At 41.1% G+C, this 16473-nt stretch overlaps 1 protein-coding gene across 3 annotated transcripts in view; it reads right to left on the bottom strand.

Annotated features, from left to right (window-relative positions):
• LOC123995279 (1-phosphatidylinositol 4,5-bisphosphate phosphodiesterase beta-4-like) overlaps positions 1-16473 on the bottom strand; it is a 216516-nt gene that overhangs the window by 49088 nt on the left and 150955 nt on the right. For all 3 annotated transcript variants that reach the window (XM_046298780.1, XM_046298782.1, XM_046298783.1), the window contains 8 exons: positions 16163-16247; positions 15904-15994; positions 15668-15763; positions 14737-14870; positions 13657-13752; positions 13246-13387; positions 12864-12948; positions 7935-8059 (listed from right to left, as the gene is read on the bottom strand). In XM_046298780.1, the coding sequence (XP_046154736.1) occupies positions 7935-8059; positions 12864-12948; positions 13246-13387; positions 13657-13752; positions 14737-14870; positions 15668-15763; positions 15904-15994; positions 16163-16247 (854 nt within the window). The remainder of the gene's footprint in view (positions 1-7934; positions 8060-12863; positions 12949-13245; positions 13388-13656; positions 13753-14736; positions 14871-15667; positions 15764-15903; positions 15995-16162; positions 16248-16473) is intronic.

Genomic DNA, 16473 nt, shown 5'->3' with positions numbered 1-16473 from the left:
GTGTGTGTCACATGTGAATCTATTAGTGTATGTGTGTGTCGCATGTGAATCTATTAGTGTGTGTGTGTCGCATGTGAATCTATTAGTGTGTGTGTGTCGCATGTGAATCTATTAGTGTGTGTGTGTCGCATGTGAATCTATTAGTGTGTGTGTGTCGCATGTGAATCTATTAGTGTGTGTGTGTCGCATGTGAATCTATTAGTGTGTGTGTGTCGCATGTGAATCTATTAGTGTATGTGTGTGTCGCATGTGAATCTATTAGTGTATGTGTGTCGCATGTGAATCTATGTGAATCTATTAGTGTATGTGTGTCGCATGTGAATCTATTAGTGTATGTGTGTGTCGCATGTGAATCTATTAGTGTGTGTGTGTGTGTGTGCATGTGAATCTATTAGTGTGTGTGTGTCGTGAATGTGAATCTATTAGTGTGTGTGTGTCGCATGTGAATCTATTAGTGTATGTGTGTGTCGCATGTGAATCTATTAGTGTATGTGTGTGTCGCATGTGTGAATCTATTAGTGTATCTGTGTGTCGCATGTGAATCTATTAGTGTGTGTGTGTATGTGAATCTATTAGTGTGTGTGTGTCGCATGTGAATCTATTAGTGTGTGTGTGTCGCATGTGAATCTATTAGTGTATGTGTGTCGTGATGTGAATCTATTAGTGTATGTGTGTGTCATCATGTGAATCTATTAGTGTATGTGTGTGAATCATGTGAATCTATTAGTGTATGTGTGTCGCATGTGAATCTATTAGTGTATGTGTGTCGCATGTGAATCTATTAGTGTATGTGTGTCGCATGTGAATCTATTAGTGTATGTGTGTGTCACATGTGAATCTATTAGTGTGTGTGTGTCAGCATGTGAATCTATTAGTGTATGTGTGTGTCGCATGTGAATCTATTAGTGTGTGTGTGTCTATTAGTGCATGTGAATCTATTAGTGTATGTGTGTGTCGTGTGTGTGTGTGTCATGTGAATCTATTAGTGTGTGTGTGTCGCATGTGAATCTATTAGTGTATGTGTGTGTCGCATGTGTGTGTGTGTCGCATGTGAATCTATTAGTGTATGTGTGTCGCATGTGAATCTATTAGTGTGTGTGTGTCGCATGTGAATCTATTAGTGTATGTGTGTGTCGCATGTGAATCTATTAGTGTGTGTGTGTGCGTGTGTCGCATGTGAATCTATTAGTGTGTGTGTGTCGCATGTGAATCTATTAGTGTATGTGTGTGTCGCATGTGAATCTATTAGTGTATGTGTGTGTCGCATGTGAATCTATTAGTGTGTGTGTGTCGCATGTGAATCTATTAGTGTGTGTGTGTCGCTATGTGAATCTATTAGTGTATGTGTGTGTGAATCGCATGTGAATCTATTAGTGTATGTGTGTCGCATGTGAATCTATTAGTGTATGTGTGTCGCATGTGAATCTATTAGTGTATGTGTGTGTCGCATGTGAATCTATTAGTGTATGTGTGTCGCATGTGAATCTATTAGTGTATGTGTGTGTGTCGCATGTGAATCTATTAGTGTGTGTGTGTGTCGCATGTGAATCTATTAGTGTGTGTGTCGCATGTGAATCTATTAGTGTGTGTGTGTCGCATGTGAATCTATTAGTGTGTGTGTGTGTGTGCATGTGAATCTATTAGTGTGTGTGTGTCGCATGTGAATCTATTAGTGTATGTGTGTGTCGCATGTGAATCTATTAGTGTATGTGTGTGTCGCATGTGAATCTATTAGTGTATGTGTGTGTCGCATGTGAATCTATTAGTGTATGTGTGTGTGTGTGTGTGTGTCGCATGTGAATCTATTAGTGTATGTGTGTGTCGCATGTGAATCTATTAGTGTATGTGTGTGTCTATTAGTGTGTGTGTGTCATGTGAATCTATTAGTGTATGTGTGTGTCGCATGTGAATCTATTAGTGTATGTGTGTGTCGCATGTGAATCTATTAGTGTACATGTGAATCTATTAGTGTATGTGTGTGTCGCATGTGAATCTATTAGTGTATGTGTGTCGCATGTGAATCTATTAGTGTGAATCTGTGTGTGTGTGCATGTGAATCTATTAGTGTGTGTGTGTCGCATGTGAATCTATTAGTGTATGTGTGTCGCATGTGAATCTATTAGTGTGTGTGTGTCGCATGTGAATCTATTAGTGTATGTGTGTCGCATGTGAATCTATTAGTGAAATCTATTAGTGTATGTGTGTGTCGCATGTGAATCTATTAGTGTATGTGTGTCGCATGTGAATCTATTAGTGTATGTGTGTGTCTATTAGTGTATGTGTGTCGCATGTGAATCTATTAGTGTGTGTGTGTCAATGTGAATCTATTAGTGTGTGTGTGTCGTGTATGTGAATCTATTAGTGTATGTGTGTGTCGCATGTGAATCTATTAGTGTATGTGTGTGTGTGTCGCATGTGAATCTATTAGTGTATGTGTGTGTCACATGTGAATCTATTAGTGTGTGTGTGTGTCACATGTGAATCTATTAGTGTATGTGTGTGTCGCATGTGAATCTATTAGTGTGTGTGTGTGTCGTGCATGTGAATCTATTAGTGTGTGTGTGTCGCATGTGAATCTATTAGTGTGTGTGTGTGCATGTGAATCTATTAGTGTATGTGTGTGTCGCATGTGAATCTATTAGTGTATGTGTGTGTCGCATGTGAATCTATTAGTGTATGTGTGTGTCGCATGTGAATCTATTAGTGTATGTGTGTGTCGCATGTGAATCTATTAGTGTATGTGTGTGTCTATTAGCATGTGAATCTATTAGTGTATGTGTGTGTCGCATGTGAATCTATTAGTGTGTGTGTGTCGCATGTGAATCTATTAGTGTATGTGTGTGTCGCATGTGTGTGTGTGTGTCGCAAATCTATTAGTGTATGTGTGTGTCGCATGTGAATCTATTAGTGTATGTGTGTCGTGTGAATCTATTAGTGTATGTGTGTCGCATGTGAATCTATGTGAATCTAATTATTAGTGTGTGTGTGTGTCGCATGTGAATCTATTAGTGTATGTGTGTGTCACATGTGAATCTATTAGTGTATGTGTGTCGCATGTGAATCTATTAGTGTGTGTGTGTCGCATGTGAATCTATTAGTGTATGTGTGTGTGTCGCATGTGAATCTATTAGTGTGTGTGTGTGTCATGTGAATCTATTAGTGTATGTGTGTGTCGCATGTCTATTAGTGTGTGTGTCTATTAGTGTATGTGAATCTATTAGTGTGTGTGTGTGTCGCATGTGAATCTATTAGTGTATGTGTGTGTCGCATGTGAATCTATTAGTGTATGTGTGTGTCGCATGTGAATCTATTAGTGTATGTGTGTGTCGCATGTGAATCTATTAGTGTATGTGTGTGTCGCATGTGAATCTATTAGTGTGTGTGTGTCGCATGTGAATCTATTAGTGTATGTGTGTGTCGCATGTGAATCTATTAGTGTATGTGTGTGTCGCATGTGAATCTATTAGTGTATCTGTGTGTCGCATGTGAATCTATTAGTGTATGTGTGTGTGTGTGTGTGTCGCATGTGAATCTATTAGTGTATGTGTGTGTCGCATGTGAATCTATTAGTGTATGTGTGTGTCGCATGTGAATCTATTAGTGTATGTGAATCTGTGTGTGTGTGTCGCATGTGAATCTATTAGTGTGTGTGTGTGTGAATCTATTAGTGTATGTGTGTGTCGCATGTGAATCTATTAGTGTATGTGTGTCGCATGTATTAGTGTATGTGTGTCAATGTGAATCTATTAGTGTATGTGTGTGTCGCATGTGAATCTATTAGTGTATGTGTGTGTCGCATGAATCTATTAGTGTATGTGTGTGTCGCATGTGAATCTATTAGTGTATGTGTGTGTCGCATGTGAATCTATTAGTGTATGTGTGTGTCGCATGTGAATCTATTAGTGTATGTGTGTGTCGCATGTGAATCTATTAGTGTATGTGTGTGTCGCATGTGAATCTATTAGTGTGTGTGTGTGTGAATCTATTAGTGTGTGTGTGTGTCATGTGAATCTATTAGTGTATGTGTGTGTCGCATGTGAATCTATTAGTGTATGTGTGTGTCACATGTGAATCTATTAGTGTATGTGTGTGTCACATGTGAATCTATTAGTGTATGTGTGTCGCATGTGAATCTATTAGTGTGTGTGTGTCGCATGTGAATCTATTAGTGTGTGTGTGTCGCATGTGAATCTATTAGTGTGTGTGTGTCGCATGTGAATCTATTAGTGTATGTGTGTCGCATGTGAATCTATTAGTGTATGTGTGTGTCGCATGTGAATCTATTAGTGTGTGTGTGTGTCGCATGTGAATCTATTAGTGTAATCTATTAGTGTATGTGTGTGTCGCATGTGAATCTATTAGAATCTATTAGTGTATGTGTGTGTGAATCTATTAGTGTATGTGTGTCGCATGTGAATCTATTAGTGTATGTGTGTGTCGCATGTGAATCTATTAGTGTGTGTGTGTCGCATGTGAATCTATTAGTGTATGTGTGTGTCGCATGTGAATCTATTAGTGTATGTGTGTGTCGCATGTGAATCTATTAGTGTGTGTGTGTCGTGCATGTGAATCTATTAGTGTATGTGTGTGTCGCATGTGAATCTATTAGTGTATGTGTGTGTCGCATGTGAATCTATTAGTGTATGTGTGTGTCGCATGTGAATCTATTAGTGTGTGTGTGTGTCGCATGTGAATCTATTAGTGTATGTGTGTGTCGCATGTGAATCTATTAGTGTGTGTGTGTGTCGCATGTGAATCTATTAGTGTGTGTGTGTCGCATGTGAATCTATTAGTGTATGTGTGTCGCATGTGAATCTATTAGTGTGTGTGTGTGTGAATCTATTAGTGTATGTGAATCTATTAGTGTATGTGTGTGTCGCATGTGAATCTATTAGTGTATGTGTGTGTCGCATGTGAATCTATTAGTGTGTGTGTGTCGCATGTGAATCTATTAGTGTGTGTGTGTCGCATGTGAATCTATTAGTGTATGTGTGTGTCACATGTGAATCTATTAGTGTGTGTGTGTCGTATGTGAATCTATTAGTGTATGTGTGTCGCATGTGAATCTATTAGTGTATGTGTGTGTCGCATGTGAATCTATTAGTGTGTGTGTGTCACATGTGAATCTATTAGTGTGTGTGTGTCGCATGTGAATCTATTAGTGTGTGTGTGTCGCATGTGAATCTATTAGTGTATCTATTAGTGTGTCGTGAATCATTAGTGTGTGTGTGTCACATGTGAATCTATTAGTGTATGTGTGTGTCTATTAGTGTATGTGTGTGTCATGTGAATCTATTAGTGTATGTGTGTGTCGCATGTGAATCTATTAGTGTATGTGTGTGTCGCATGTGAATCTATTAGTGTATGTGTGTGTCGCATGTGAATCTATTAGTGTATGTGTGTGTCACATGTGAATCTATTAGTGTGTGTGTGTCGCATGTGAATCTATTAGTGTATGTGTGTCGCATGTGAATCTATTAGTGTATGTGTGTGTGTGTCGCATGTGAATCTATTAGTGTATGTGTGTGTCGCATGTGAATCTATTAGTGTATGTGTGTGTCGCATGTGAATCTATTAGTGTATGTGTGTGTCGCATGTGAATCTATTAGTGTATGTGTGTGTCGCATGTGAATCTATTAGTGTATCTGTGTGTCGCATGTGAATCTATTAGTGTATGTGTGTGTCGCATGTGAATCTATTAGTGTATGTGTGTGTCGCATGTGAATCTATTAGTGTATGTGTGTGTCGCATGTGAATCTATTAGTGTATGTGTGTGTCGCATGTGAATCTATTAGTGTATGTGTGTGTCGCATGTGAATCTATTAGTGTATGTGTGTGTCGCATGTGAATCTATTAGTGTCTATTAGTGATGTGTGTGTCGCATGTGAATCTATTAGTGTATGTGTGTGTCACATGTGAATCTATTAGTGTATGTGTGTGTCACATGTGAATCTATTAGTGTGTGTGTGTCGCATGTGAATCTATTAGTGTATGTGTGTCGCATGTGAATCTATTAGTGTATGTGTGTGTCACATGTGAATCTATTAGTGTATGTGTGTGTCACATGTGAATCTATTAGTGTATGTGTGTGTCGCATGTGAATCTATTAGTGTGTGTGTGTCGCATGTGAATCTATTAGTGTATGTGTGTGTCGAATCTGTGAATCTATTAGTGTATGTGTGTGTCGCATGTGAATCTATTAGTGTGTGTGTGTGTCGCATGTGAATCTATTAGTGTATGTGTATGTGTGTCGCATGTGAATCTATTAGTGTGTGTGTGTCGCATGTGAATCTATTAGTGTAGTGTGTATGTGTGTGTCACATGTGAATCTATTAGTGTGTGTGTGTCACATGTGAATCTATTAGTGTGTGTGTGTCGCATGTGAATCTATTAGTGTATGTGTGTCGCATGTGAATCTATTAGTGTATGTGTGTGTCACATGTGAATCTATTAGTGTGTGTGTGTGTCACATGTGAATCTATTAGTGTTTGTGTGTGTGAATCTATTAGTGTGTGTGTGTCGCATGTGAATCTATTAGTGTGTGTGTGTCACATGTGAATCTATTAGTGTGTGTGTGTGTCGCATGTGAATCTATTAGTGTGTGTGTGTCGCATGTGAATCTATTAGTGTATGTGTGTGTCGCATGTGAATCTATTAGTGTGTGTGTGTGTCGCATGTGAATCTATTAGTGTATGTGTGTCGCATGTGAATCTATTAGTGTATGTGTGTGTCGCATGTGAATCTATTAGTGTATGTGTGTGTCACATGTGAATCTATTAGTGTATGTGTGTGTCGCATGTGAATCTATTAGTGTGTGTGTGTCGCATGTGAATCTATTAGTGTATGTGTGTGTCACATGTGAATCTATTAGTGTATGTGTGTCACATGTGAATCTATTAGTGTGTGTGTGTGTCACATGTGAATCTATTAGTGTATGTGTGTGTCACATGTGAATCTATTAGTGTATGTGTGTCACATGTGAATCTATTAGTGTATGTGTGTGTCACATGTGAATCTATTAGTGTGTGTGTGTGTCGCATGTGAATCTATTAGTGTGTGTGTGTCGCATGTGAATCTATTAGTGTATGTGTGTGTCACATGTGAATCTATTAGTGTGTGTGTGTGTGTGTCATGTGAATCTATTAGTGTATGTGTGTGTCACATGTGAATCTATTAGTGTATGTGTGTGTCACATGTGAATCTATTAGTGTATGTGTGTGTCGCATGTGAATCTATTAGTGTATGTGTGTGTCACATGTGAATCTATTAGTGTATGTGTGTGTCACATGTGAATCTATTAGTGTATGTGTGTGTCACATGTGAATCTATTAGTGTATGTGTGTGTCACATGTGAATCTATTAGTGTATGCGTGTGTCGCATGTGAATCTATTAGTGTATGTGTGTCGCATGTGAATCTATTAGTGTATGTGTGTGTCGCATGTGAATCTATTAGTGTGTGTGTGTGTCGCATGTGAATCTATTAGTGTGTGTGTGTCGCATGTGAATCTATTAGTGTATGTGTGTCGCATGTGAATCTATTAGTGTATGTGTGTGTCGCATGTGAATCTATTAGTGTGTGTGTGTCACATGTGAATCTATTAGTGTATGTGTGTGTCGCATGTGAATCTATTAGTGTGTGTGTGTCGCATGTGAATCTATTAGTGTGTGTGTGTGTCGCATGTGAATCTATTAGTGTATGTGTGTGTCGCATGTGAATCTATTAGTGTGTGTGTGTCGCATGTGAATCTATTAGTGTGTGTGTGTCACATGTGAATCTATTAGTGTATGTGTGTGTTCAATCCCTCAACCCTCAGATGGGAGAGTTACAGAGAAACAGTGGTATAGTGCTACGTGAGGTGTGTGTGTGTCATGTGAATCTATGTATGAGTCTGTATGTGCAGTTTGATTGACATGTTCCAGTACAGTACAGTACCTGGGGTCTGGTAGTTAAGGGAGACCATCTGGCAGCCTGCGTTCCAGAAGATCTGAGGCATGTAATTACTGGAGTCCACCCTGCCTCCTTTAGGGTAGATCCGACTCATCTGACGCTTGTTGTAGCTGGACGCCAACATTCAGGACTTAACACAGGGACAGAGGGAGGGAAAAGGGTGTGTGTGTGCGCTTGTTCGTGTGTACATACATGTGGAAGTTGTGTGTGTCTATGCGTGCATGTGTGTGGTGTATGTAGGTATGATGTTTGATCAGTAGGATTACATGGTACAGCACCTGAGGTCTGGAAGTTGAAACAGTGGTGTGTTTGTCTGTGTTTGTGTAGCGAGTCGAACGGGCCGCAGACCTATTTTTAGAAGGGAACAGCTTGTGTCCTGCATTCCCACTGGAATGTGTGTGTGTTCCCCATTCCAAAGGCACTTCGATCTCTCCCAGAGGAACTAGGGCAGTTTTCCACAGATGGATACTGTAAACAAACAACATCTAGTATCCAGCAGAGTCTAGCCCTGGGCTCATATCTGGCTCATAACTGTTGCAATTTGGTAAATTCTGGTCCAGGGGGCGTGCTTTTTATCCACGCCAAAATTGGTGCAAAACGGCGCCTACTAGAAACCTGGCAACATTCAGAGTTCCTTTGTTCCTTTTTGAGAAGTAGAGGCGCACGAGAGAAGGAGGAACCCAAGAGACAGAATCACCACTAGAGGTCGACCGATTAATCGGAATGGCCGATTAATTAGGGCCGATTTCAAGTTTACATAACAATCGGAAATCGTATTTTTGGGCGCCGATTTGCCCAATTTGTTTTTTTATACCTTTATTTAACTCGGCAAGTCAGTTAAGAACACGTTCATATGTTCAATGACGGCCTAGGAACGGTGGGTTAACGGCCTCGTTCAGGGTCAGAACGACAGATGTTCACCTTGTCAGCTCGAGGGAACCAATCTTGCAACCTTACAGTTAACTAGTCCAACGCAATAACGACCTGCCTCTCTCTCGTTGCACTCCACAAGAAGACTGCCTGTTACTCGAATGCAGTAAACCAAGGTAAGTTGCTAGCTAGCATTAAACTTATCTTATAAAAAACAATCAATCATAATCACTAGTTAACTACACATGGTTGATGATATTACTAGATATTATCTAGCGTGTCCTGCATGGCATATAATCTGACTGAGCTGACAAATATCTAAGTATCTGATTGATCGGTGGTAAGCAGAAGCAGGCGCGTACATATTAATTCAAACAGCACCTTCGAGCGTTTTGCCAGCAGCTCTTCGTTGTGCTGTTTATGACAAGCCTATCAACTCCCGAGATGAGGCTGGTGTAACCGAAGTGAAATGACTAGCTAGTTAGAGCGCGCTAATAGCGTTTCAAACGTCACTCGCTCTGAGCCTTCTAGTAGTTGTTCCCCTTGCTCTGCATGGGTAACGTTGCTTCGATGGTGGCTGTTGTCGTTGTGTTGCTGGTTCGAGCCCAGGGAGGAGCGAGGAGAGGGACGGAAGCTATACTGTTACACTGGCAATACTAAAGTGCCTGTAAGAACATCCAATAGTCAAAGGTTAATGAAATCCAAATGGTATAGAGGGAAATAGTCCTATAATTCCTATAATAACTACACCTAAAACTTCTTACCTGGGAATATTGAACCACCAGCTTTCATATGTTCTCATGTTCTGAGCAAAGAACTTAAACGTTTCTTACATGGCAAATATTGCACTTTTACTTTCGCCAACACTTTGTTTTTGCATTATTTAAACCAAATTGAACAGGTTTCATTATTTACTTGAGGCTAAATAGATTTTATTGATGTATTATATTAAGTTAAAATAAGTGTTCATTCAGAATTGTTGTAATTGTCATTATTACAAATAAATAAATAAAAATCGTCCGATTAATCGGTATCGGCTTTTTTTTGGTCCTCCAATAATCGGTATCAGTGTTGAAAATCATCGGTCGACCTCTAATCACCACCAAAACAAAACATTGACACCAATACCTTTTTGGTATTTTCCCAAATCTGAATATAAAGTTGCATTAAACTATGTAGCTTTTTAGTGAGTGATTGCAGTCAGCATGACTGACCAGATGAATAGCATCGACTTCATGGATAGTTGCATTGTTTTTGGAGGTGAGTCATCTTTGAATTACAGTACCAGTTGAGATAGTTTGGGATGAGTTGGACCGCAGAGTGAAGCAAAAGCAGCCAATAAGTGCTCAGCATATGTGGGAACTCCTTCAAGACTGTTGAAAAAGCATTCCAGGTGAAGCTGGTTGAGAGAATGCCAAGTGTGCAACGCTTTCATCAAGGCATAGGGTGGCTACTTTGAAGAATCTCAAATATAAATATATTTTGAATTGTTTAGCACTTTTTTGGTTACTACATCCACATAGTTATTCTACATTTGATAAAATAATAATAAAGAAAAACCCTTGAATGAGTAGGTGTGTCCAAACTTTTGACTGGTCCTGTATCAAGTGTATCAAGTGTATCAAGTCGGAAGTTTACATACACCCTATACATTTAAAATCCGTTTTCACAATTCCTGACATTTAATCCTAGTAAAACATCCCTGTTTTAGGTCAGTTATTTTTTATTTTACATTTATTTAACTAGGCAAGTCAGTTAAGAACAAATTATTCAATGGCGGCCTAGAAACAGTGGGTTAACTGCCTGTTCAGGGGCAGAACGACAGATTTGTACCGTGTCAGCTCAGGGGTTTGAACTTGCAACCTTTCGGTTAGTAGTCCAACTCTCTAACCACTAGGCTACCCTGCCACCCCAGGATCACCACTTAATTTTAGGAATGTGAAATTTCTTTCATCACATTTCCAGTGGGTCAGAAGTTTACATACAATCAATTAGTATTTGGTAGCATTGCCTTTAAATGATTTAAATTGGGTCAAACGTTTCGGGTAGCCTTCCACAAGCTTCCCACAATAAGTTGGGTGGATTTTGGCCCATTCCTCCTGACAGAGCTGGTGTAACTGAGTCAGGTTTGTAGGCCTCCTTGCTCGCACACACTTTTTCCATTCTGCCCAAAAATGTTCTATAGGATTGAGGTCAGGGCTTTGTGATGGACACTCCAATACCTTGACTTTGTTGTCCTTAAGCCATTTTGCCACAACTTTGGAAGTATGCTTGGGGTCAATTTCAATTTGAAAGACCCATTTGCGACCAAGCATTAACTTCCTGACTGATGTCTTGAGATGTTGCTTCAATATATCCACATCATTTTCCTCCCTCATGTTGCCATCTATTTTGTGAAGTGCACCAGTCCCTCCTGCAGCAAAGCACCCCCACAACATGATGCTGCCACCCCGTGCTTCACGGTTGGGATGGTGTTCTTTGGCTTGCAAGCCTCCCCCCTTTTCCTCAAAACATAACGATGGTCATTATGGCCAAACAGTTCTATTTCTGTTTCATCAGACCAGAGGACATTTCTCCAAAAAGTATGATCTTTGTCCCCACGTGCAGTTGTAAACCGTAGTCTGGTTTTTTTATGGCGGTTTTGGAGCAGTGGCTTCTACCTAGCTGAGCGGCCTTTCAGGTTATGTTGATATAGGACTCGTTTTACTGTGGATATAGATACTTTTGTACCGGTTTCCTCCAGCATCTTCACAAGGTCCTCTGCTGTTGTTCTGGGATTGATTTGCACTTTTCGCACCAAAGTACGTTCATCTCTAGGAAACAGAAAGCATCGCCTTCGTGAGCGGTATGACGGCTGCATGGTCCCATGGTGTTTATACTAGCGTACTATTGTTTGTACAGATGAACGTGGTACCTTCAGGTGTTTGGAAATTGCTCCCAAGGATGAACCAGACTTGTGGAGGTCTACAATTTTTAGATTTTCCCATGATGTCAAGCAAAGAGGCACTGAGTTTGAAGGTAGGCCCTGAAATACATCCACAGGTACACCTCCAAATCACTCAAATGATGCCAATTAGCCTATCAGAAGCTTCTAAAGCCATGACATCATTTTATGAAACTTTACAAGCTGTTTAAAGGCACAGTCAACTTAGTGTATGTAAACTTCTGACCCACTGGAATTGTAATACAGTGAGTGAAATAATGTCTGTAAACAATTGTTGGAAAAATTACTTGTGTCATGTACAAAGTAGATGTCCTAACCGACTTGCCAAAACTATAGTTTGTTAACAAGAAATGTGTGGAGTGGTTGAAAAACGAGTTTTAATGACTCCAACCTGAGTGTATGTAAACTTCTGACTTCAACTGTATCTTACGACAGCGATTGGGCTGAAGCTGTCTGGTAGTGTGTGTTGTCTACTGTTAGCTCAGTGTGGTTATCTAAGTGTTTTCAAAAGGACTATTGAGATACTTAGCGACAGGAAATCTGTGCTAGTTGGCAACTATGCATGCTGCATAGCAACAGTAGCTCTAGCTGAATGGGCAAAGCTAGCTCCATTGATTCACTATTACTGACAATCATGTAATGTTAGCTATCTACAGAGTCACTTGTTGCTTGCCTTTCATTGAGCTCATTTCAAATGTGGTTTGTGGCATAGCAGGCATGAGCAAACTCTGAGGGGATTCCCTCTCTAGCATTCTTCCTCTCTCACACACATTTACTTTATCACAGGGAACGTCCGAACTCTGACCAATCAGCTCGGCTTTGAATGTTGCTAGGTTAACCGTGGGCGTGGTTTTGCACTAAGTTTGGCATGGATAAAAAGGTCCAAGGGACTCACTATGGATATTGGTTCTGTTGTCGACTAGAACATCTAGAGAGTCAGTCACTGTTGATGCCGTAATTCATTAAGAAGAATAGTAACATAAAGGACTATGGACTCATCTTGACTACTTCACAGGTCAGGAATTACTGTGTTTATCGTGTCTATGTTGTCTGTGTGCGTTTACATGCTGTGTGAGTGTTGACACTGGACCAAAGGATACTTGACAAACTCGATGGCGTTGGTCTTCAGATAACCCAGACCCACTGACTCATTAAATGACGACATGTTGTGGTGGATGTTCCTCTCTGGGGAGAGAAGAGACAGTAGAGTTCAAATGGGAGAGAGAGAATAAGAAAGAGGAAGAGAGAGAGAGAGAGAGAAAGAATAAAAGAGAGAAGAGAGAGAGCGCATCTGACTAATGTAACTGACACATCGAGAAGTGTACCATTACAACCCACAACTTTAATGTTGCACCATGACAGCTCAAGGAACTAAATCATCTGAACCAGCTTCATTTTGCAGTACAAGTTCTAGAAGTTTAACAATCACCGTAACTAAACACTCACTCAATCAGTTCATTTAGCATTACTGTTGAAGGTTACCTTCAGCGACGTCGAAGCTCTGGAACTTGACTGGCTGTGCGTAGTTGACCATGGCAGAGAGGTAGGGGTGGATGTTGGTGGTGGCTCCTACGTATGTGTACGAGGCTATCAGAGCCTCCTCGTCATCCGTCGTCTCGCCAGTCTACACAGGAGCAGAAAACACACAGTTGTTTTACACTCACACATCTCTGTTGTCTTCCAGTCTCCAGACTATACACACAGAGATACAGTAGTTATAAAGCACATCCAAGTCAGTTAGGAACACTCTCATTATCAATATATACATGACCAGAGAAAGAGCTTTACACTGGCTAGAGCTTAGAGAAAAGGCTACACACTCAACAGTAGGGAGAGAAAAGGATAGTTTGTGACCAGTAACGAGAGAAAGAGCAGCTGAACCAACTCCCATACCTTCTTGATGTTGTTATCCTCAGAAGCCTCCGAGATGTCTGTGGCGTCTGTAGCTTCTGTGGCCTCAGACATCTCTGTTGGATCCTCCTCCACAACCTGAAAACACAACAACAGTTCATTATAAACGGAGTAGTTTGGGTCCTGGATGCTGATAGGATGAAACAGCAGTTCACCCGTTTACAGTGCATTTGGAAAGTATTCAGACTCCTTGACTTTTTCCACATTGTTACGTTACAGACTTATTCTAAAATGGATTCAATTGTGGACTTGTCCCAAAGCCAGTCCTGCGTTGTCTTGGCTGTGTGCTTAGGGTCGTTGACCTGTTGGATGGTCTGAGGTCCCGAGCAGGTTTTCATCAAGGATCTCTCTGTACTTTACTCCGTTCATCTTTCCATCGATCCGGACGAGTCTCCCAGTCCCTCCCACAGCATGATGCTGCCACCACGTTGGGATGGTGCCATGTTTCCTCCAGATGTGACATTTGGTATTCAGGCCAAAGAGTTCAATCTTGGTTTCATCAGACCAGAGAATCTTGTTTCTCACGGTCTAAGGCCTTTAGGTGCATTTTGGCAAACTCCAAGCAGGCTGTCATGTGCCTTTTACAGAGAAGTGGCTGCTGTCTGGGAACTCTACCATAAAGGCCTGATTGGTGGAATGCTGCAGGGGTGGTTGTCCTTCTGGAAGGTTCTCCCATCAGTTTCTTGGTCACCTCCCTGAACAAGGCCCTTCTCCCCCAATTGCTCAGTTTGGCCAGGTGGCCAGCTTTAGGAAGAGTCTTGATGGTTCCAAACATCTTCCATTTAAGAATGATGAAAGCCACTGTGTTCTTGAGGACCTTCAATGCTGCAGCCATTTTTTGGTACCCTTCCCCAGATCTGTGCCTTGACACAACCCTGTCTCAGAGTTCTAGTGACAACTCCTTCGACCTCATGGCTTGGTTTTCACTCTGACATGCACTGTCAATTGTGGGACCTTATATAGACATGTGTGGGCCTTTCCAAATCATGTCCAACTTAGGTTTGTTAAAATAAAGCCCTAAGTCTTACCTAAAAACACAAATTCCATTTAGAAAATGTATACCTTTTTGATGCTGTTGTCCCTCTCCTCTCCTTCTTTCTTCACACTGACACTGGTGCTGAGGCTGTTGTCTTCACTAGGCTCTTCTGAGGTACTGATCTTCAAGTCAGGGTTCACCTCCTTCAAATCACCTAGAGCTACACACACAGTTACCCTCCAACGCACACAGTTACCCTCCAACGCACACAGTTACCCTCCAACGCACACAGTTACCCTCCAACGCACACAGTTACCCTCCAACGCACACAGTTACCCTCCAACACACACTCACTGTTACCCTCCAACACACACTCACTGTTACCCTCCAACACACACAGTTACCATCCACCACACACAGTTACCCTTCCAACACACACAGTTACCCTTCCAACACACACAGTTACCCTTCCAACACACACACATGGTCACAAAGACACACACAGTTACCCTCCACCACACACAGTTACCCTTCCAACACACACAGTTACCCTTCCAACACACACACATGGTCACAAAGACACACACAGTTACCATCCACCACACACAGTTACCCTTCCAACACACACAGTTACCCTTCCAACACACACACATGGTCACAAAGACACACACAGTTACCCTCCAACACACACTCACTGTTACCCTCCAACACACACAGTTACCATCCACCACACACAGTTACCCTTCCAACACACACAGTTACCCTTCCAACACACACACATGGTCACAAAGACACACACAGTTACCCTCCAACACACACAGTTACCATCCACCACACACAGTTACCCTTCCAACACACACAGTTACCCTTCCAACACACACACATGGTCACAAAGACACACACATCCTCTAGTGAACTGATACAAAGTGCGTGAATATCTCAGTCTCCAAAGTGACTACACACCAGAACAAGAAGGAAAAGAAGAACCCTCGTGTACACACACACACACACGCTCACCATTCTCCACATCTTCCTCTGTCTCTGCTCCCAGTAAGATAGCTGGTGTGTTGGTCTCTCCAGCCTCCATGTGCTTCTTAAAGGACTCTAACTGCTCTGTAGAACAACAACAAGTCAACATAGTGTAGTCTACAAAGCCATCATACAGAGTGAGAGAACAGTCCAGCAGTAGCAACATCTGTAACTGCAGATATAAAACTATTCTTGCATAAAGTTGACGATCACTGTATACGTACTCTGTTCCACCTCAGGTTTCAAGCGTTTGTTTTTGATGAGAATTTTGCGTTTGAGGTCGATGGGAGAAGGCAAGGGACGACCCGCTTCAACCTGGCAACAACAACAAACGTTCCTTTTTTACAAAATGGAAGGAGACATTTACAGTATTGTACATATTGTTTATTATGTTCAGCCATGATGAAATATCAGACACGGTACAGATAGACACCGTAGAAAGGAGAAAGACAGGTATAGTGTGGTAGCAGGTAGATGGCTCACAGTGTATCCCTCGAGAGGATGCCTCAGTAGGTAGTCTCCAAAGATCTCCTCACAGTACCGAGCCATCTTGTACTGCTGGGGTTTACTGAAACACACAGGATCAAACCAGTCAAAAGTTTGGACACACCTACTCATTCAAGAGTTTTTCTTTATTTTTACTATGTTCTACGTTGTAGAATAATAGTGAAGAGATCAAAATAACAGATATGGAATCATTTAGTGACTAAAAAGTGTTAAACAAATACAAATATATTGCCTTGATGACAGCGTTCCACACTCTTGGCATTCTCTCAACCAGCTTCACCTGGAAT

The sequence above is a fragment of the Oncorhynchus gorbuscha genome, linkage group LG14 (assembly GCF_021184085.1).
Source record: "Oncorhynchus gorbuscha isolate QuinsamMale2020 ecotype Even-year linkage group LG14, OgorEven_v1.0, whole genome shotgun sequence".
NCBI classification, from domain to species: Eukaryota; Metazoa; Chordata; class Actinopteri; order Salmoniformes; family Salmonidae; genus Oncorhynchus; species Oncorhynchus gorbuscha.
This window is presented reverse-complemented; position numbering and strand designations above follow the sequence as displayed.